General features: G+C 46.3%; 1 protein-coding gene across 1 annotated transcript in view; it reads left to right on the top strand.

Moving 5' to 3' along the window:
* LOC138548920 (von Willebrand factor C domain-containing protein 2-like) overlaps positions 1–20,519 on the top strand; it is a 122,574-nt gene extending 102,055 nt beyond the window's left edge. Inside the window, exons 3-4 of the mRNA XM_069642307.1 lie at positions 3,362–3,491; positions 19,476–20,519. Coding sequence (XP_069498408.1) covers positions 3,362–3,491; positions 19,476–19,663 — 318 coding nt within the window. The 3' untranslated portion in view covers positions 19,664–20,519. The remainder of the gene's footprint in view (positions 1–3,361; positions 3,492–19,475) is intronic.
* The last annotated feature ends 625 nt before the right edge of the window (positions 20,520–21,144 follow it).

Raw genomic sequence — 21,144 nt, 5'->3', positions numbered from 1 at the left:
TGCCTTCATAAAGACATTATTTCTGTAACAGAAATAATGTCTTTATGAAGACAGAGTGACTACAAATAGAAACCTTCTTTTTGAAGTCAGAGGGCTCCCCCTAACCCGGACATGGAAGACCCCAGGCTGGAGGCCTCCATGTCATGGGTTGGGGGAGTCCTATGAATTAAAAAATAAATAGTTTATTTTTTAAGTCACTCTGCCTTCATAAAGAAATGATTTCCGTTATTGTTCGGTCCTTAACAGAAGTAATTTCTTTATGAAGTCAGAGTGATTTCAAAAAGAGACAATCAGCCTCATTAAAAGTTTGGCGGTAGCCTTGCCGGTAAAACCAGTAGGCTGCCGCCAAACTTGCACTTTTTTCTGGCACCTGCGAATGGGCAATTATCGGTAATTGGCCATTTGCGGGGGCCGGAAAAAAATGTTCCCCATTCTCATTTGATCCTCATAGGGTTCAATGGGAATGGGGAGCTCGGATGCACCATTCAGAATGGTGCCGGTGCATCCGACATGCTCTGCTCGCGAGTGCCGGGACGCCCGCCAGGTCAGACCTGGCGGGCGGGAAGGCACCCAGGAGCAGAACTCGTAGTCTGCCGGTCTGGTAACAACGATACTGGCAAGCTTACCAGACCAGCAATCTTATACTGAGGCCCAATTTCTTTTTTAGTAATAGGGCGACCCTCAAACTATTGAGGTGTGTGAGTGTATTGTGAAAGGGTGTACACTTAAATGTGGAGGTGGCTACCTGTGTGAGTGTATGGTGAAAGGGTGCACACAAATGTATGAGTGACTGGGTGTGCGTGTGTGCGTGTATGGTGAAAGGGTGCACACTCAAATGTAAGGATGGCTGGACGTGCAAGCACGTGGTGAATGGTGTCTATAGTCTAGCCATTTCTTACTGCAGCATTGTATATTTTTTTGAGCATCTGTGATAAAATGATATGATATAAGTCTATTATAACATGCCTATACACGAGTGTTTCTTGGTGCGACAATCAATGGTGTGAATATAGAGGGTGGACAAGACAAATGATCTTACTAGGCCTTGTGTCATTCAAATCGTGCAAGTGAGAGAATGAGAAATGCAAGGGCAAAGGGAGGGGGAAGTGCAAGGAAGAAGGGAGGAGAAAACAGGGCTGTAATGCTCTGAGTAAGTGCAGCCAGGACAGTGAGGCTCTAGGTAGTGCAAGGAGGACAAGGTACTCTAGGGTTACAGTTACAGTCCCTAAGTGTGTGGTAGGCCGGAGGCAGTGCAAGGGTGACTGATCAAGAAAGAGCCTGGACTCAGTGAGACTCTGAGGGTAGCCAAGCAACCAGTTGGTACAGCAGACAGGTAGGTCAGGTAGGTCAGCAGGGGAGGTCAGGTAGGTCAGCAGGGGAGGGAGAGAGCGAAAGCAGAGGAGAAGAGGAAAATTTTGAGCTGCTTCTGGGACATCAGGTGGTCCGCTAAAGTTTGGGAGGGGCAGGGAGGCAAATGCAAAGGAAAGAGATCTACTCCCCACTCTCTGCCTGAAGAAGCGCCTAGCCCTTAAAGAGTTGGAGGTAGCCGGGGGAAGAGCTCGAGAAAAAAGGTATTTTGGAAGAGAGCATTGGATGTAGTGTGAGCCCAACCCCAGAAAGCCTTGTGGACAATGCAAAGAGTCTTGAACTTGATTATTGCAACCACCGGGAGCCAGTGGAGAGATTTCAGGGCTGTAGAGATATGATCCCTGGGCTTGTGGCCAAGGATAAGCCTTGCTGTCCTGTTCTGGATTAGTTGCAGAGGGTGGAGAGAGGGAGGCAGCTTGAGGAAGAGGCTGTTGCAGTAGTCCAGCATAGAGAGAAACAGGGCTCTGGAGACAGTGAGCTTCTGGGGGAAAGTGAGAAAGGGAAGAGTCCTTTTGAGGAGGAGCAGCTGGTAGGTAGTGGGACTTCTTGGCAACGTCTGAGATGCGAGGAGAAAAAGAGAGAGTGGAGTCGAAGATGACACAAAAGGTGAAGGAAGAGGGCCCTAGATGGGCGGCCAGGGTGAGAGAGGGAAAGCAGGGCAGGGGTCCCAATGAGAAGGATCTTCATCTTAATGGCACTAAGGTAGAAATCATTGGCGGTGCACCAATCCTGAATCACAGATAGACAGTCAGGAATGAGCAAGAGATGAGAGGAGCCTGAAGGAAAGCTGAGTGCCATCCCCATAACACTCAAAGTTAGAGGAGAAGGTAGACCAAAGAGGCCAAGTAGAGGTTGAAAAACAAGGGTGAGAGGATAGAGCCCTGGGGAATGCCACAGGTAGAGAGGTGGCAGAGAGAAAGGGACCAAGTTGGACCTGGACCTGGGAGGGGCAGTCCAAGAGGAAGGAGGTCAGCCACTACAGGGCCTGATCCGTGATGCCCAGGTTCTCACGTAGTCGATTTATCAGTATGGCATGGTTGACTGTGTCGAAAGTAGAGGAAAGATCAAGTATTATTAGGACAGAAGGAATGCTGGAATCACGGTTAAAGAGCAGATCTTCACAGGTGTTCAGGAGAGAGGTTTTGGTGCCTCTTGTATCAGGGTACTAATACTATTTTACTCCAGTTAAGAAGAAACGGCATGCAAATCATTTCTCAACACAAGAAAAAAAAAAGGCCGCCATTGATCGGGGAGAAGGAACTACACAGTGGGCCTCATTATAAGGTTGGAGGTAGTCTTGCCGGTAAAACCGGCAAGCCTGCATCCAAGCCGGCATGAAAATCCGTCACCCACGAATGGGCGATTACCGGGGTATTCCGGCCCCGCTGGACCCGGTAATTAACCTTTCGCGTTCATAACAGTTGCTGGTCTGGATACAACGGTACCGGTAAGCTTACCGCTATAGTTGAATCCGGACCGGCAACCTTTAATAGGCCCATAGTCCCTTCTCCCTTTACCTGGTGGCCATTAAAAAGTGTTTAAAAAAACACAAAGAAAATGGCCGCCAGGGAAAGGGTGAAGGGACTACATGTAGTCCCTTTTCCCTGTCCATGGTGGCCATTCGGAAACTGAGATGCGCCAGGAACACTACTGTTCTAAGTGCCAGTGAGGGACAATGCAGCACAAGACAATTGGTAAGAGGCAGGGGGCTTAAATATGAGGAAAAGTGGGGTGGGTGAGGGAGCCCACTTACCCGATTCCTGGCGAGGGAAGATGGCAGCCTCCCGCTCCGAGGAGGCTCGGAGCGGGGTCGTTCTCTGTTTTATAATGATGGGTACCAATATGTACTATCATTCTAGCTATTGATGAATGAATTGCCAATCTTCTTGTCATATTGTTTAAGGAAACTCGAATTGTTTCTGCAAAAAATATTTGATGTATTATAATGCTGTACTTAAGTGCTCTCTGCTTCCCTTTCTGCATGCTTCCTCAGCCGTCGGAGTGTGAGCAGTGTTCCTGTGACCTGGATGGCATCGCCCGCTGCCTGGTGGCAGACTGTGCACCGCCGCCCTGCGTGAATGCCGTGTATGAGAAAGGGGAGTGCTGCCCGAAGTGCAATGATGGTAAGGCTTGCGTTCTGCTGGTAATGCCAGAAACAGTGTGCCTGGAGGGTGCAGGAAAAAAGAGGATGGGACCCCTAAACATACCTAAAGTTTTCATCTGTTGCTAGAAAGAGCAGAACTTCAAATCCCAGAATGCAATAAGATAAAAAAAAACAAGTGTGAGATCCTGTAAACCTGTGATCATAGTATTATTATGTTGAGCAAAAGACTCAAGGTCACAAATACCTGAAGGTGCAGTTTTGACAAAAAAAAGGTTATCTGTGGTCATGCTTGGACTGGCCTATAGGGCAATAGGCCCATGGCTGAGCCACAAGCGTAAAATGCTTAGTGTGCCAGTTTTTTGGGTCAAAGTGGGGCACTTTTTTTTGGCCAATGTGGGCAAATTTCATGAGTTACTTCACTATGTGGCTAATAGTTTTGGCCAGTGTTGCTGAATGAATATTCTTTAAAATGTGCTATTTGCATCACATGTGATGAAAAACCTACCCCTTGGGTACTATTCAAACAGCGTCACACAAGGAATGAATTCCCATTTGCAACTGTGGGCCTCTTTTCGTTGGTGCCCGAGACAATTTTATGCCCCAGTCCGTCCCTGTCTGCGGTAGGCAAAGAATTGTACCTTTTGTTCGTCATCCACAGAAAAACTATTGACGTTATTCACATACAATCTACACTATGGGCCTCATTACAACCCTGGCGTTAAGGGGTTAACGGCGCCGCAAAAGGTGGCGGCGCCGTTAACCCCTTAACGCCTGATTATGAGGTCCCTTTGCGGGTTGGCGATTTTAACGCCTGCTTTTTGCAGGCGTTAAAATCCAACCGCAAAGGGACCTTGGTGCTAAATACGGTGCCGCAATTTGTGGCACCTTACTTAGCGCCTTCCCCATTCCCATTGAGTCCTATGGGGCAAAAATGGGAATGGGGAAGGGCCCATGGGGAATGGGGAATTACCGCCCCGCCAACCTTGGAATGGGGCGGTAATTCTGCCATTCACCATGGCGGACCCCAGCATGGACCATGGTGCTAATAGCACCATGGTTTAGCACCATGGTTTAGCGCCGGGGTCGTAATGAGGCCCTATATCTTGTAAACCCAACCATTTTGGGCCCTCGCGAGATTTTCTAGGGAATGGCAGGCTCGCTTTTGCAGCCGGAGATTGCCCTATTCACTGGGGATTATTCACCTGTTGATCTGCACCTCACCGGTCTTGTGGGAACCCTCGGGTTTCTGCCCAATAGGGGACAGTCCTCAGATTCTCTCAGCATGGCAAACGCCTTTCTTTTCCTCGCCTTTTCTTAGGGGCTACACCAGCTATTCGATAGGACAGAATCTCCCCCAAGCAGGGGTGTTGCTCGGTCTGGAAAAGATCTTGGGCTATGCTAATGTCGGGACTGTCGGAACTCGGGGCTAGCTAGCCTTTTGGTTGTAGCCACTGAGCTTTTATCCGGGGATACAACAAAAAGAATCCCACCCCCCACCTAGAGATGCCGCTGCCCCCAAGAGGCTGCTGCCCCCAAAAGACTGGAGAATCACGGCCTTGCATCTGTCGGCAGAAGGATTCTTCAGACTGCGACGTCTGCCAGGGGTTTCTCCCCTACCCATGATGCATCTGCTGCACGGGAAGGCACGGCTGACAATCCTTGCATTCTGGGTCATCGACTAATACAAAAAGAGTTTTCTGTATTTTTCTCTAAAAGCAGCCAAGAATGAGGGCTTATTATGTGTACTCCAATTAACAACGAAACATCTTGCTGTGATGATCTTTACATACATATTTTAGGAAATGGACATAATGGGAAACACATAACTAATCCATTCTCATTCACCTGCAGAAATCTTATTTATTGATTTGAATGTTTGTTTAGCGCTGGCCCTATACTGAGGTTCTCGGAGTGCCTTACATAGTTCAAATATTGAAACAGTGGTACTTGAAAAAATAGGTTTCAACATCTTTCAGTAAGGCTAGGAAGATTAGGATAGACAAGTAACAGCAGTGTAGGAGGCAGAGTTATGGGTGGGTAAACAAGTATGCTTTAAGGCTCTTTCTGAAAGTGGTGATGGAGAGTGCAGGGCGTATGTGGATAGGTAGGTAGGGTGTTCCATGCCCTGGTTGCCCATCGGGTAAATGCTTGTTTTTGTGTGCATGTGAGCTTGCAGAGTGGAATGTGCATAAGGTGTTGGCTGGCTTGTCTGGTGTTTGTGTGGGGGGTGGGCTTGAGTTTGTCATGAAAGTAAGATGGCGTTTTGAGGTGGATGGCTTTGAATACAATGCAGAGTCCTTTGAAGGCAATTCTCTAGGGTATGGGGGAATTAGTGGACCTGCGCTAGAGCGGAAGTGATGCGTGAATGTTTGGGTGGGTGGAGGATGAGTCTGGCTGCTTGTATTGCTTGCAGGGGGGCAAGGGTGCTGTTGGGTAGTTCAATAAGAGGAGCATTTCCACAGCCCAGCTTTGAGAGAACCATTACTTGGACTGCAAAGCAGAAGCTGTCAGGTGGTGATATGTCTGATTTTATGTAGGAGGTGTAGTTGTAGTTTGCATGTTTTGGTGACAGTGGCTAATTGGAGTCGATGGGGAAGCCAAACGATTTAATAGTGGTGTGGAAGCCAAGGGAGTTAAGAGGTGTGGTGAGGGATATGTGTGGGTGGTCTGTGGTGTGTCCGCTGCAAATTCTTGGATCCAGGGTGTGAGGTCGGGTTAGTGCCTTGGGGGGCAGATGAGGAGGTATTTAATTTCTATCCTACCCCGCAACTACGCCATTCAAACTCACAGCGTGTTTATCAGTGACAATAAATGTTCTTTTATACATGTTTAAAGAGCATTCAAACCATTCTTTCCAAGGAAAGCATGTCAAGGGAAAATGTCAGTGAAAATTATAATGGAGTAAGCAAAACCCTTAAATTCAATTTTAAGACCTGTTTTAACTACCAGAAATGTCATCATTTATAGATGGTGCAGGACCAAACCTGCTGAAAAGCCCAACAACCATGTCTCATCTCCAAGTATAACTCTTGGTAACTCTTGATAAACGCAAGGAATATCCTCCTGACCTGGGTTAAATAGTCCACTAAGCAGTCCTGATGTTCTTGATACAGAATGGTTTAAGTGTGACCTTCTCATACAGAATGGCTACAGTGATTGTAATCTCATACCAGACAGAATGGCCCCACTGATTGACATCTCATACACAATGGCCCCAGCAATGTCCATATGACACAGAATAACCCCAGCCAAAAGATCTGTTCGAGTGCAGGTCAACTTGTACTGCATTGTTTCGTGTTCACATTCTCATGCATAGTGGGCCCCAGCGATGTCATTCTCAGACAGAATGGCCCCAGTGTTGTCATCTTCTACCATTCAGGAGGGCCCCAGTAATTGTCATCACATACCATACAGAATGGCCCCAGTGATGGCTTTCTCATTATGACCATAGTGATACCCTTCTCATACAGAATGGCCCCAGTGATTGTCATCTCATGCAGAGTGGGCTCCGGCCATGGCTTTTTCAGACAGAATGGCCCCAGTGATTGTCATCTCATACAGAGTGGGCCCCAGTGATGGCTTTTTCAGACTCGATGACCCCTGTGATTGTCATCTAATACAGAATGAGCCCCAGTGATGAATTTCTCAGACAGTATGGCCCCAGTGATTGTCATCTCATACAGAGTGGGCCCCAGTGATGGTTGTGTCTGACAGAATGGCCCCAGTGATTGTCATCTCATGCAGAGTGGGCTCCGGCGATGGCTTTTTCAGACAGAATGGCCCCAGTGATTGTCATCTCATACAGAGTGGGCCCCAGTGATGGCTTTTTCAGACTTAATGACCCCTGTGATTGTCATCTAATACAGAATGAGCCCCAGTGATGAATTTCTCAGACGGAATGGCCCCAGTGATTGTCATCTCATACAGAGTGGGCCCCAGTGATGGTTTTGTCTGACAGAATGGCCCCAGTGATTTTCATCTCATACCATACAGAATGGCCCCAGTGCTTGTCATCTCATACAGAGTGGGCCCTGGTGATTGATTTCTCAGACAGAACGGCCCCTGTGATTGTCATCTGAAACATAATGACCCCAGTGATGTCCATATGACACATACTGATCTCGGGCCACAGATTGGTTTCAGTGGTGGCACACTCGTACAGAATGATCCAGTGATGGACTCCAGCTGTCATCCAGAATTGTGGCCCCATTGAGGGACTTCTGGTTCAGAATGGTCCTAGTCTTTTACTTTTCCTGCAGAATACTCCAGTGACATTTCTTATGCCTATTACCTTGATAACATTAGAAAATGACACCCTGACCCTTCTCTGCCCACTATGATGAATTCAGAAAATCTCCTTTATTATTAACCCTGGAGGAGTGTCTGTCAGCCTGGGATGCCAGACTACCAGGGTCTAACAGCCAAAGCTCATGATTCCTGGCTTTGGTATATGACAGAGTCCCTTCTTTCTCCCAGGATCCTTAAGTGATGTGATGTTCCTCCACAAGTGACATGTGATCCCCCGGATGGCCAGACAATACATCTTTACCAAAATGTGGACTGATGAAAAATGATGAGAAATGGAACATAAAATCCTGCCTCACAGATTTTGCTATGAAAGTAAAGACCAGGTGACTTGAGTGATGCCATTTCTTCATCCTAATGGATGTGAGAAACCTGAGGGTGCTCTCCCAAGTAGGTCCCGGGAATCACTTATTCAGGTAGCCAGGGAAGAACGGCCCTCTCTTATCCAAGGGTAGACAACTGGGAAAGGATCACCTGGGTAGGGGAACCCGGAGTTGTGCTCAGGGAAATACTCCAGGTGAGGCGCGGGATTATACCGAAGAAAGGGATGGGGAAGACAAGGTCCTTGAGGCTTTTATAGGTTATACCAACTCAACCTCCCTTCCACCTAAAGAATCTCTGTTATCCAAATCCCCTTCAAACCCGAACGCCTTAACACTCGAAAACCACAACTCTCAGAATGTCTGTTTCCCGGTGGTTTTCTACCCGAATACTCCCAGTCATTCGCCTTCCCGTCCCTTTGATTAATATTTCATGCACTTCCAATCTGCTCAGACCAAACACTACTGTTCTCACACTTCCCATTTGTCATTTTATGATAATAATCCTGAATGAAAAACAATTTTGAACAAATCCCATCGGGGGAGGGTGGTAGAGGGTACGGGTAGGGGTGGCAGTGGTTTGTAGGCCGCTCAAAATCATCCCCAAAAATCGGTCTTTTTGTTGGGTGACCTACATAACCCGAAATTATCACATAGAACCGAGCTTCTGCAGGGAGGGTCTTGAGGACGGTTGCTGGGGGGATGACGTCTGTATACGATGTGGTTGAGGGCAGCCCAGGTTTCTACCAGGTCCTCTGTAGAGAGTGTCTTGATTGTTGTTCAGGGTGTGGAGAATTTGCGATGAGGGGCGTGAGATGCATCTGTGGATGCAGAGCTGGTGTCTATGTGCGGTTAATCTTACTCATTTTGTTGATGAAGAATGGTGTTGATTGCGGGCGAGCTTTTGATGGAGTGCGGTATGGCAGGGTCGGGTAGTGGGTTGACACAGTGCTTGCCCATTTTGAAGAGGGCTCTGCTTTTGTTGTCGGCTTCGCCTGTGGTGTTCTGATAGCAGAAGACCGTAGCTGCTCTGAGTTCCTTGAGGAGCTCCAGGGAAGATGTGATACTGGAGCGTTGCCCGGTTTTCTCTTATTTTCTGATTACTCTTTTGCTGAGGTTGAGTTCTTGCGTGTACCAGGTTTCGGTTTGCAGGTGCGTTGCTTATTATACTGGGACATGGACTTGGAACATTGACACTCTATAGCTTGTGCCACGTTGACACTGTTTGATTAAACCAGACCCAGGAAGGGTAGTAGTCCTTTTTGCTTGGTGACAGATTTGTAATCCCTCTGGGCATTCAACAATCACTACCTTGTTTGAGCCATAAAAACCTCTACAACCGTTCAGTCACAAGGTTTGCCGATCCACTGCACCACCTTTGTTGGTATGCCAGAATCATCCCTGGACACACAAAACAAAGACTATATTTAAAAGAAAGTGTCTCTCGGCATGAAGGAAAACCCTGAGAAGGTTAAGTACAAGATCAAAGGAAGGAGTCAATCCTATACAAGGAGACAGCTTAAAAGAGCGGAAGAGTTGTGATGCATCTCTGGCCCTCCATTGCCCTCATAAAAAAGGAAGCATCAGCCAATCACATGTGGAGTGTGATGCACAACCACATCCATGCTAGACCAAGGAGCACATGACTGACCTTCCCTGACTATTCTAGCACTGCTAGCTTCTCCTTTTGGGAGGTCTGCTCCACACAGATCTCAAAGCGGTAATCTATAAGTCACATTGGAAGACCCTGTATTGTTGTACCACTAAATGTTTTACCAATGGCAACGTGCCACAATCAAGAGACTGTGCTCAGTGTTTGTCCCCACTGGTAGGGATGTGTTAGCTGCAATGATCAAGTTACCCATTACCCATCTAAACTGAAGAATAGTGTCACAGAAAATGGTCAGGAAAATCCTTGCCTGGGTCCAGCTGGATGGTTCCCACTCCTCCCCATCCCTCGCTGGATGGTTCCCCCTGAACCCAGCTAAGCACTTGTCTTGCTGAGGGAGAGACCCATTCAGTCCACACACTACCTCTCAGTGGCGAATGCCTGCTGTGAAAATCCTGAGGGTGTTTCACTGCCTAGACCCCGGGGTTCCCTTACTCAGTTGGCCAGAGCACGGTCATCGCTTTTGGATCCAGACCTTGGGGATGGACATGTGTGGGAGGATCACCTGGTTGTGGGGTCCTTGGGTAGGGGGGAGGAACGCCCGCTGGCAAGAAATGGTATCCCCCCATCCAAAATACCCCTGCACAATCAATTTTATAGGATATTCCAACTTCCCTGACCCTCCCCCCTTTCCTACACAAACACTGAGCCAAGGAAGAGGAGGTCTGAGGCTAAAAGGAGTACCACCCATGCAATACATTGGACATGTCCCACTAATAAGATCAGGCAGGGTCTGGCACTTGATCTTAATTACATACACCTGGTACCTATCAGCTCCACCCACATGGTTAAAAGGTGGAACGCTGAGACACACTCTGAGCAAGGCGATGCACGAGAAGGAGCAAGGCGATGTATGAGAAGGAGCAGTTCTTCCAGTGCGATGGCTAACCAGGCAGAGCAGAGCGACATACCGAGGGACAGAACCGAGGTATGAAGAAACCTTGGACACCCCGACGAGAGATTGTTACCTCCAAAGGGACTTGAAGGTTGCACAGGGAAGCCCAGCCAGAGAGAAGAGATGAACCCCTTTTGTGTTTCAAGGATACAGCCCCCTCTCAGGTGAACAGCAGAGTTGGGGAGGTGTAGCAGCAGTTGTGATATCAGCCTTGACTTCAGGATAAAAGCAGCGAAAGATGAAAATTAATTTACACAGCCGGTGAGTTGATGAAAGCAATGAAAGTCTGATCTGTGTTAAATGAAACTTGATGGCAACAATATCCGATGAATTAAGGTTGCTCATGTGCCGATAAGATGTGAGAGAAAGCAATGCATTGTAAAGAACTGTAAATTAAAGATACAAAGTAACAGAGTGGTCTGGTGATAGAAGATTGCACAATCGAAAGTCTCTGTGAAATGTCTGATGTTGTAGAAGTGGAGGAAGAGAAAGAAACTGAGATGCAAGATTTGAACTGTTGTTAGGTTTGATCCCGGAAGAGGGAAACCTGGATGTGAGAGAGGTCATTGAACTGTTAGGTTTGATCATGGCAGAGAGATACCTCTGAACTTTGAAATAAGTACTGTGCCCGAAACTACATTTACCAAGAGGCCCTGATGTAGGATAGCAAAAGTGCCATTTAAGGAAAGAAGGTCAAAGTGGTAATGCCGAGGTAAGAGCAAAAGCCTTGCAGTTTAGAAAGTCTTCAGAAGTGGGAAGAAAGTGAAAGGAGGCTTGAGCCTGACGGAGGGAAGCCTATGGAGGCGTGATTGAAGCTTGGGGATGGAATCCCCACAAATTGTGATTGAAAAGTCTGAGCCCGGCGGAGGGCAACTTGTACTGAATTGTGGTAACCAGAAGGAAACAAACGTTTGTTGAACTGTATTACAAGCTTAAAGGTGACCTGGGCTGTAGTGAGAGAAACCCGAGAGATCCAGCGAATAAACTAGTGACTTTTTGTGGAATGCCAAGTGGGCCCTGGTCCACAAAAGAACTGCATCCTTGTGCCCGAAGCCAGAGTGTGTCGCAAGGTCCAAGTGTGCCACAAAACGTGGAGAAGGAAGTTTACTCAGCCGTACTGACATTTCTTTTGAACACTGATTCTTTTGATATTACACATTCCCTTTACATACTTTTGTATTAGAAAGAGGGCATGTATTAGGTTCTTTAGTATAAGCCATTTTATTTTGACTAAGGACTGACTTTTTGTTTGATGGTCGAGAATGCTCCCATTTTTGTTATAGGGGAAGATGGGAGTTTTCCAACCCCTTTTAAACCATCAACAAAGGTTTGAAACTTGCAGCTCTTGTGTCAGTGTCTACTTGTGATACCATGCCTCCCTTACACTGCCCATCAAGGCTGCTGCTTCTATAGAGTCTGTGATGCCAAAGGCAGCCTCCCTTCATCACTCTCCACTGCTCCTCCACGATCTCACTAGCCTGTGAATTCAAGCACCAAACCACTCGCACCATGTCACTCTACCGCGATAGAATGCAGGGCGTCCAATGTTGTCGACCTCCTCATATCTAGCAGCAGGGCTGTGTCTGCGAGTTACAACAGCCATTTTAAATCAAGACGCAGAGTGTACCATTAAATGTGCTCCAGCAGATCCCCGGTTCTTTTTGCAGCACCCTGCAGCATCCTGCTACCCAATCGGATATTAAATCATCAAGGATCACCTCGTTGTCTATAAGCTGTTCTGATTGGAGCAATATGTTAGCCAGCCGGGACGCAGCTCAGAAGCACTGTGTCTTGCTAGCCTGCCATCTTGGCCACACCCTCTTGAGAGTAATTCTTAATTAACCTTCTATAAAACATGTAAAATGCTAAAAGCCGCCCCATAACTTGGGCATTCGAAGAACTGACAGCCACCTTCGGATCCAGATACAACTCAGATGAAGAGATAAAAACCACCAAATTCTCAAACTAACAATTACCAACTTAACGCCTACATTTCATGCAAATGCAATGTATGTGATGATCCAGAAGATGAATGCACAGAAGTACATGTAAATGAACTATCATGAATTGATTCATGCATGCATCGCTGAGGAATTACTATAGCATCCCATTGACCAAAGGATAATGACTACATGGGAAAGTTCTTCACTTGTCACTAAGTCTTATCTGCAGGAGGTGACAGGTCCTTTGCATGTTTGACATAGAACTAATGCACTTTCAACAGACTGCAAAATATCACCTCTCAAGGGCATGGATACAGTCCTTTATAGTAATACTATTCACCCCTAAGCCCTACATAGGGCAGACATTTTGGCCTTTTGCAGTTCCAGCTGCAGACATAGATGCAACAATAATAATGGGAGTAAAATACAATAATACAAAAAGATGAACAACCCTAGCAAAGTCAGATCTGTAGACTTGACATTTGTTACTACAGCCTCAAGAACCCATAGGCAGCCTTGGGAAAATAATAGGTATCTGCAAAAGATGAAAATTGTGTTACTGCCAAAAAGGGTCTATCTTCTGGATATTAAAGGAACATTTGGAGGTGCTGTTCCAATTAAGGACCAAACCTCCTTTTGTATTCCAAAAATGAATCCTACTGCTACAGTCTGTCAAAATGGTTCCATCCACAGCTTAAACCAGAACCACCTTTGATGTGTGTGCCACAGGAGCACAAAAGTTTAAGCCAGCGTTGTTAAAGCTTCAAACAACTAGTGGTGCCACCTGTCTTGAGCTCAGCATATCAGCATACCAGTTTCCCACATTATCTGGATTTAACCAGAAAAGGACACCCTTATGATAAAGTATGTCATGGTTGGCATAATGGACAATTCACAGCACATACAGGTCAAGGTCCCCAATGGAGGAAAAAGCATCTTGTAATAACAAAACCCCTAGGCAGGTTATGTGTCAAGTAGGAATTCAAAATGAGTTCAACAATCCTCCCTTGGTCTGTCAAATCAATGGCAGCTTAAATAGTAAGTAGCTGCCAATGATTGGCAGTGGCCGGCATACACTTATTCATGCTAGAACTGTATAGAGTTTATATCTATGTATCTGAGTGTGGCCTGGGTGCAATGCTTTGTTATGTAATGTTCAGCATCAGCATGTCAGGATGTCATTGTAGCTTATAGGTCAAAACGCCATCTGGAAAGCTTATGGTTGAACTGTGTAATGTGGGGAAGATCTAGAGTGGTATGGGCAGTTAAAGCCTGACAGCTGAAAGAGCTTGACGTTACCGCAGTGTGTGGTTACTTTTCTACACGTATAAATAAATATCTGTCTTACCTCTACCTGAGGACATCTATTTCATTGGTGACAAGCTGCCTTCGTGCACTGGCTGTGGTAAAGGGCGGAAAGCAGCCGGAGGACAGAGCTTGCTAGTTTGGGAGTCTTAGCTGTGTGGTGGTGTGTGGGCTTCTTCAGGATCCTTGACTCTGCTGGATCGGCAGAGGCTGACTAAGTCAGAAGTGGCTGCCGGTGAACTGGGCCGGGGGCCCGGTCTGGCATGGTCTGGCATGGTAAACAATGGAGCAGGCCGCTCCAGTTGTCCTGACAATGGGTGACTTCGACTTGCTCTTACTGTACAGCGGGCAACAAAGGAGCCTGCTACACTACTGGATGTGCTATGCGTTGCGCACCCACGAGGGGCAGTGGTCTGTGCATGCCGCTCTTGAGCACACACCAGTCTGAGGGACGTGTGCCGAGTGTGCCGGATTGTGGAAGTGACAAGGACATCTGAGTAAAGGACCTCCTGACATTTGGAACGTCCCGGCCATCTTGGATAGGATTGCTTTTGCCAGCTCTTCCTCGTCCAAGTAGAGTTTTGGATGGATTACCTCCAAACTTTCCTTCTCGTCCGAGTGGGGACACAAACTCTTTTTTGGATTATTGTTTGATGGAGTGGTAGAGTGTATCTTTTAGTGCTCCCAGTAAGCATGGCAAGCATTCATTTTCCTGCATTGTTTCTTCCACAAGGTGGTGAGCGCTTGGTCAGATGAAAGGACAGGGAGCAGGACTTTCCTATGTTTGTGCTGGCTGTTTATGGCCCGAACTAGTCTGTGGAGCGGAAAGATGCACTCCTTTACCATTGCTAGGGACATGGTGGCCAAGAAGTGAGGTTTCTGGTGCCCATACATGAGCATAGGATGGCCTTGAATGTGTTTGAAGACAGTTTAGACAAACTCAATATACATTTTGAAGTGTAGGAGAATAAGATTATTGCTTCCAACCTGTTTGCCACCACGGCGCAGTAGAAAGGAGAAAGCATTGAGGAGTCTGTAAAGGCCCTGAGAGGTTTAGCCGTCAAATGCCAGTTTGATCTGTGCTGTGAGGAAGAGCACATGAGAGATCAATTATTGAGTAAATGTGCTGATGATAAGGTCTGTGAAGAACTTTGAAGAGAGAAGGATTTCAATCTGGACCAGACCATAGAGATTGCGAAGCAGGTGGAGCATACTGCTCATGCATTAAGGAACTGTCTAAGCAGAGGATCAAGGGTGGTGAGGAGTCAGCTGAAACCAACCTGGTACGTAGGGACAAGGCTATCACCAGGTATACCAACAGGAAGGAGATACTCAGAGAGATATTGTGAATGGAGAATACAAGATGTGGCTAGGTGGAGTATACCTGCTCACAGAGAAGGGCTGGTGAATCGCCAGCTGGGCTACTCTGTTAGATGCTTCTATGGATGTGGTAACCCGCAGCATTTAGCCATGGACAAAGAGTGCATGACTATGTTTGTGGAATGGAGACTGTGTGGCAAAGTAGGACACTTAGTTAAATGCTGCAGACTCGCGGTCTCAGGCAGTGTGAACTAGAACTTTGGGGATGATGATGAGGTTCATGCATATGGTTTGGCCCTGGTGGAGGTGGTCAATGCTATATGTGAGGAGAAAATTAAGAAACCCAATGCTATGATGGTAGTCAATGGGGTTGGAGTTGAAATGTTAATTGACAGCAGAGCTGACAATACCCTGATTAGCAGTCAAATGTGGGAGAATGGCTTATCCTGTTGTGTGTTGAAAGAGGCTAGAGTCAAGGCCCAAGCATATGGTGAGAACCCCATTGTAATCATTGGCGAATAGCAGGCCAATTTAACGTTTTAGGGGAGGAACACCATCAATCAAGTGTTTGGATGCGGGTGAAGTGGCAAAGTGGGCTCCTGGTGTGTTTGAGGATAGGGTAGGTTGTCTTAAAGGTTTTATTCATAAAATCAAGATTAAGAGGGATGCCTTTCCGATCGTGCCAATGGGTAGCTTGTTGGCTACATTTAGTCAAGATGCTACAGTAGCGTTAAGTCCATGTTCGTGGGTGGGCTTGCTGATAATGGTTTGCCCACAAGCAAATGTTGGACTTTATTAGCATTCCAGCATGATGTGTGGTGTACTACTTGTGTCTTTGAGTAATGTAAAAAAAAGTTCCCTTTGATGAAGGGCCGTGTGTGGCCTTGCACCCTTTTATCAAGTGGAAGATTCGCCTTTTCCAAGACAGCTACCTTGGTATGCCCCACCCCACTGCTGCTGTTTCACTGTGGGACGATTTACAGTATTTTACTATGGCAGAGGTGGTGCAGGTAGAGAGACAGGAAGTGGGGTCGGAGGGTAAGGTTCATTTTAAATGTATGCACACTGGGAGAAACCTACTCCCCATGGATCCTCTGCTCAGGTGGCCAGAGAAAAGCCATCCATCTTGGATCCCGACCCTGGGAGTGGAGAAGCGAGGGAGGATCACCTTGGTAGATGGTATTTGGGGATTGGGAATGGGGTGCCCACAAGAGAGACATGATATCCTCCTTTCCCTATTGAATAATAACCTAAGTCCTGCCCCAGATTTATAGGCTATTGTAGACCCTTTCCCTATCCTCCCCTTCATAATTGAAGTTCAGAACACCACTTTTGTACTGAGACGAAGAAGAACGTGAAAAACCACTCTCGTACTGGGACAAGGAAGATGGACGTTGAGTACCAAAAGTACCGTTATCAAAGAAGGCAGGAAAATTATCTACATCTGGGCAAGGCTGGGCGGGATACTTATCTCCCTCAGGTGCAGATCGAGGCAAGCAAGGAAGAAGAGAGAAGTCAAGAAAGCAAGCTGGTGCACGCTGAGAAGCCGTACGAGGAGGGACGTGAGAGAACAGAAGACCTGATCCATGCAGTAGGATGTGAACGCTGAGACCTGCATGTGGAAAGGTCCTGAAGGCTGGCAAGTGCAAGAGTCAGTTTGGGAGTGAAGAAAGCTCCCCTTTTCCCTGGTGCCGATAAGCGTCAAAAGAAACACTCTCCCAACAAGGAAGACAGAGAGAAAGTAACCCATAGATAGAGCAATGGAGGAATAAGCGGTGTACGGAGGCCCGACATACATTGTGAGTCCATTGTGTGTTTATGGCTCGGGGTGCTCGCTCCTCAAACGTGCATGAAAGCAAGTTGGACCGCAGTTCAGGACTGCTCACGTGTGAACGGAATTGTATGGAAAAGCATTTTTGAATTTCTTGTCCCGTTTCAAAATACAAATCAACATATAAGGAAAGTTATAAGAATGCCTGGGAATCAGATCCCTTAAGAACAGAACGTATAAGAGGAGAAAAAAGCGAAAGCCAATAAAGTATGAACCTTGTCAAAAGGCCCAGAGGGTACATGTACTGGCAAAAGCCATAGGAAATATATGGAAGTGCAACACATGATGTGTGAGAGAGAGTGACAGAAAGGTGGGGAAGACCTAAGACCACCTCAAAGTGAATTTGATGAATGTAAACATTGTGGCAAGGCAGACAACTGGAATAAGGCATGTGACACCTGATAGCAAACCCAAGAGGCCAACCAGGAGAAGCCAGGAGAGTGTGAAAGTACATATAAAGCCAAGAGGGCAACAGAAGGAGCTAAGAGAAGGGGAATCTGCCCACAGGGGCACCTACAGAAGATCCTGTGTGGGCTGAAGAGCCTAGGTTTCCTAGTTTCACGACCTGTGATGGGTAGACTGTGTGGTCTGACAACTACGCCTAGAGCAGAGAGCTCGGAATTGTAGAAGTCAAAGACTTTGTGAATCAAACCAAGCAGGAGCACTTTTGTGAATTGCCAGTGCAATTCCGAAGGAGTGCAAATTTGACCTGAGATTGTGGTGAATCTTAAAGATGGAAAATAAGTATAAATTGATACATTTGAGTCTTGTGGAAGGGATCCCTGAGACTTGGTGAACTATGGAACTGCCTTGAGGAAGGAGCCCTCGGGACCCTTTCATGTGAGACTTTTGTTGAACTTTCTGGAACTTGGGGAAGGGAACCCAAAGGAATTGTGGAACTGTTTGAACTGGAGAAAGGGTAATTTTTAGACTTTTATTGAACTTTCTTGAACTTGGGGAAAGAGAGCTGAAGAGGAAGCTAAGAGCTGGACGAAGCTCAGAACTTTATGTTAATCACCATTTCTTTTATTATTGACATCCCTACAAATTATTTAGCTTAGTTGTGAGGGCAAGCATAGGTTTCGGATACAACCTTTTAAGGTGAACTCTTTGACTCATACTTTCCTTAGTTTTGTTCAGGAAGATAAATACCACCTTAGTATAGGGCAAGTTAGGCCTTCTCCCATCCTGACATTTACTTTAATAAATCATTTTGTTTTGAACTTTGAACCTGTTGTCTGTGTCTTGCTGTGTGATGCCTTCACAACACACACAAGCACGCACCTACTCACTCTAGACAACTTGGGAATTGGTGTTATGGGATCAAATTACTTCACCACTGGCATGTCTATCCAGTCTATGCAAACATTCCATAACCCATTAACACCATCACATGAACAAACTATCACGGTGATAGCTAACATCTAGACCCTTCGCTATCCCCTGTCATTTTCAAGTAAAATACACTTACCTATGATCATTTTTAACCCATAATGATCCTGGTGGATCCAAAGGGACTATTCCGGAAGTAAATGCGATATTAAAGGCCATAGTCTTGGGAAATAAATAGCAAAGGTAATGAGGCTAGGGCACGGGTCTTTGTCCTGAGGATGGTGGGAAATGAAGATAGTGAATGTAGCATCTACGGAAAGAGTCGACATCAGTGCCTTAAAGGAGGGAAGGAGACGTTCTGAAAAGATGAGGAGACAACTTTTTTTGAGAGGTGGCACTCAGGTACCATCTCATTTGTAATGTAAATCAACACTGCTACAGGACGCCTTTACTTTAGTACCTGTCCTGTCTATTGGGACCTTTATGGTGTAGATGTTTTTAGACAGAAAAGGCAAGTGTCCCTCACAGAGAGATATCAAGGGACCTCCAAGGAAGGATGAGGTGTTTTGTGTTTTAAAAAGTCAACATGAAACAACAGTGAGACCGGAATAAAATGTAATATAACTAAGGTGGGGAGCTGGACGCACGAACAAAAAAAATTGTGAATATTTTAATACAACCACAATGAATACATATGAGAAGGCTTTAAATAGAATTAATGTTGATTTCCATTATTTGCAAATTGTTTTGGTCATTCTGAAAACCCAAATGGATTTTACTATTGAGTTGGTTGTCACTAAAACAACAGCAAATCTCTTCAAGACATATAGTGTGTGTATGGGGTCTGTAACCCTTGGCTTCCCAGATGTTCTGGACTACACCTCCAATCCAAGCTAGCAGCAGAGTCGATGGTGAGGGATCATGGGTGTCGTAGTACAAGACATCTAGTGAGCCACATGTTGCAAACCTGTGTTGTAATTTATATGGGGAAAAGCATGATTGGGAAAAATTAGGCATTTAGGCATGTACTAACCTCTAGGTTAACATCTCTTTTCTTTTGTTCTCCTTTCAATATCCACTTAGGACCCAACTGCTACGCAGATGCCTCCCAAGCCCAGGTAATTCCTGGGGGTGAGTATGTTTGGGTGGATTCGTGCACCAAGTGCCGCTGCCATGACGGACAGGACGTTGGCTACTGGGAAGGAAATCGTGTGGCCAAGTGCGAGAGGATGCGAAACTGCCAAGTTGACCAAGGGGGGAGAAATTCCTAGGAGGAGGTCAGCGCTGGCCCTTGGCCAGGAACAAAACCGCAGGACTCAAAAATGGACGCAAGAAGCCCAAAGGATTCTCTGACCTTAAGAGATCGAGGACACATCCCACCCTTGGAGTAAACAATACGGCCTCTGTGCCTTAAATAAGTTCACCATATGCAGCTCATCTCGCTCAGGTTACCCGAGCACCACAAGGCAGATCCAGAGATGTTTGTACTGTATATAGTCAGCTAGTTTGTTGCTCTTCGGTTTAGAGCCCTAGGGCGTTGTAGATAGAGTATTGACCTCTGAGTTCAAAGATATGGGTTTGGTCCATTAGTTTCATACATGCCCACTTGGAAACTGTTGGATATAACTTGCCTTTAGGATTGCCCAAAAGTGGGTCATTTTTATAAGAATGAAGGGCACAGTCTAGGTTATTTTTGAGTAGGAATTATATAGCACACTCCAAGCACTCACTAGTCCAGCACCAAAAAGGCAGATCATTATGTTGTTCACATATAAGGCTTCTATGAACACTTGCACATTAAATAATATTCTAGTGTGGTGAAAGGCATTGTGGAAGCAGGCTTTCCAATAGGATAGTGTCCAGGCGGGTGCACAAATAGTTGAAGTACACCGAGTCTCTGTTCACGTTAGTACACCAGTCCTCATTATGCACCACTTCCTTCCTCTTGGATAAGCCTCTGGCAGAAGCCCTTTACCTCTACCCATTATGTACAGATGTTGAGTTACCAGAGTTGCTTCCCCAATCCTTTCAGTTGTTCACCATCTTCGTACTCATGTCTTTCCATCAATCCCTCATTGTAGCAGAAAAGTATATACAAATAAAAATTGTTGGCTGGATTTCCTTTAATCACCTCTGTCTTGCTGTTTAGTCCCTCTTGCCTTGTCTGTTTTCACCAATTGCACCTAGAAGGCCTTTTGGTCCTCACCACAAATCCACCAATCTGCTCTCTCCCTCACAATGACTACAGAGCCTGGAATCACTGAGTCCTTCCCTGTCACAGTGTGTTTAGGTTCTGGCCTCATTAAGTCCCCATGGTCACACTCTTCAGAGCATGACTTATCGTGGGCTCTCTCTGTCACAGTGTGTTCAGGACGTGTCCGCATTATGTTCCCCTGATCACACTCCTCAGAGGCTGGCTTATCTGGCTCCTACACTGTCACAATGTGTCAGGACCTGGCCTCATTAGGTCTCATTAGGCCTCATTAAGTTCCTCTGGACACACCCTTTAGTGCCTGGGTTATCCTCTGGCCACACCCTTGCTATCAGGGTTCCTCCTTGCCACAGTATGTTCATTCCTTGGACTCATTAGGTTCCTCTGGTCACACCCTTTAGTGCCTGTGTTATCAGGGTTCTTCCCAGCCACGGTTTGTTCAATACTTGGCCTCATTAAGTTCCTCTGGTCACACACATTGGTGTATGGGTTATCAAGGTTCCTCCCTGCCACTGTCTGTTCATGACTTGGCCAATTAAG

Source organism: Ambystoma mexicanum, chromosome 1q, assembly GCF_040938575.1.
Source record: "Ambystoma mexicanum isolate Mex_15411 chromosome 1q, UKY_AmexF1_1, whole genome shotgun sequence".
Lineage (NCBI taxonomy): Eukaryota > Metazoa > Chordata > Amphibia > Caudata > Ambystomatidae > Ambystoma > Ambystoma mexicanum.
Note: the sequence above shows the minus strand (reverse complement) of the source record. Positions and strands in the feature narration are given on the sequence as shown.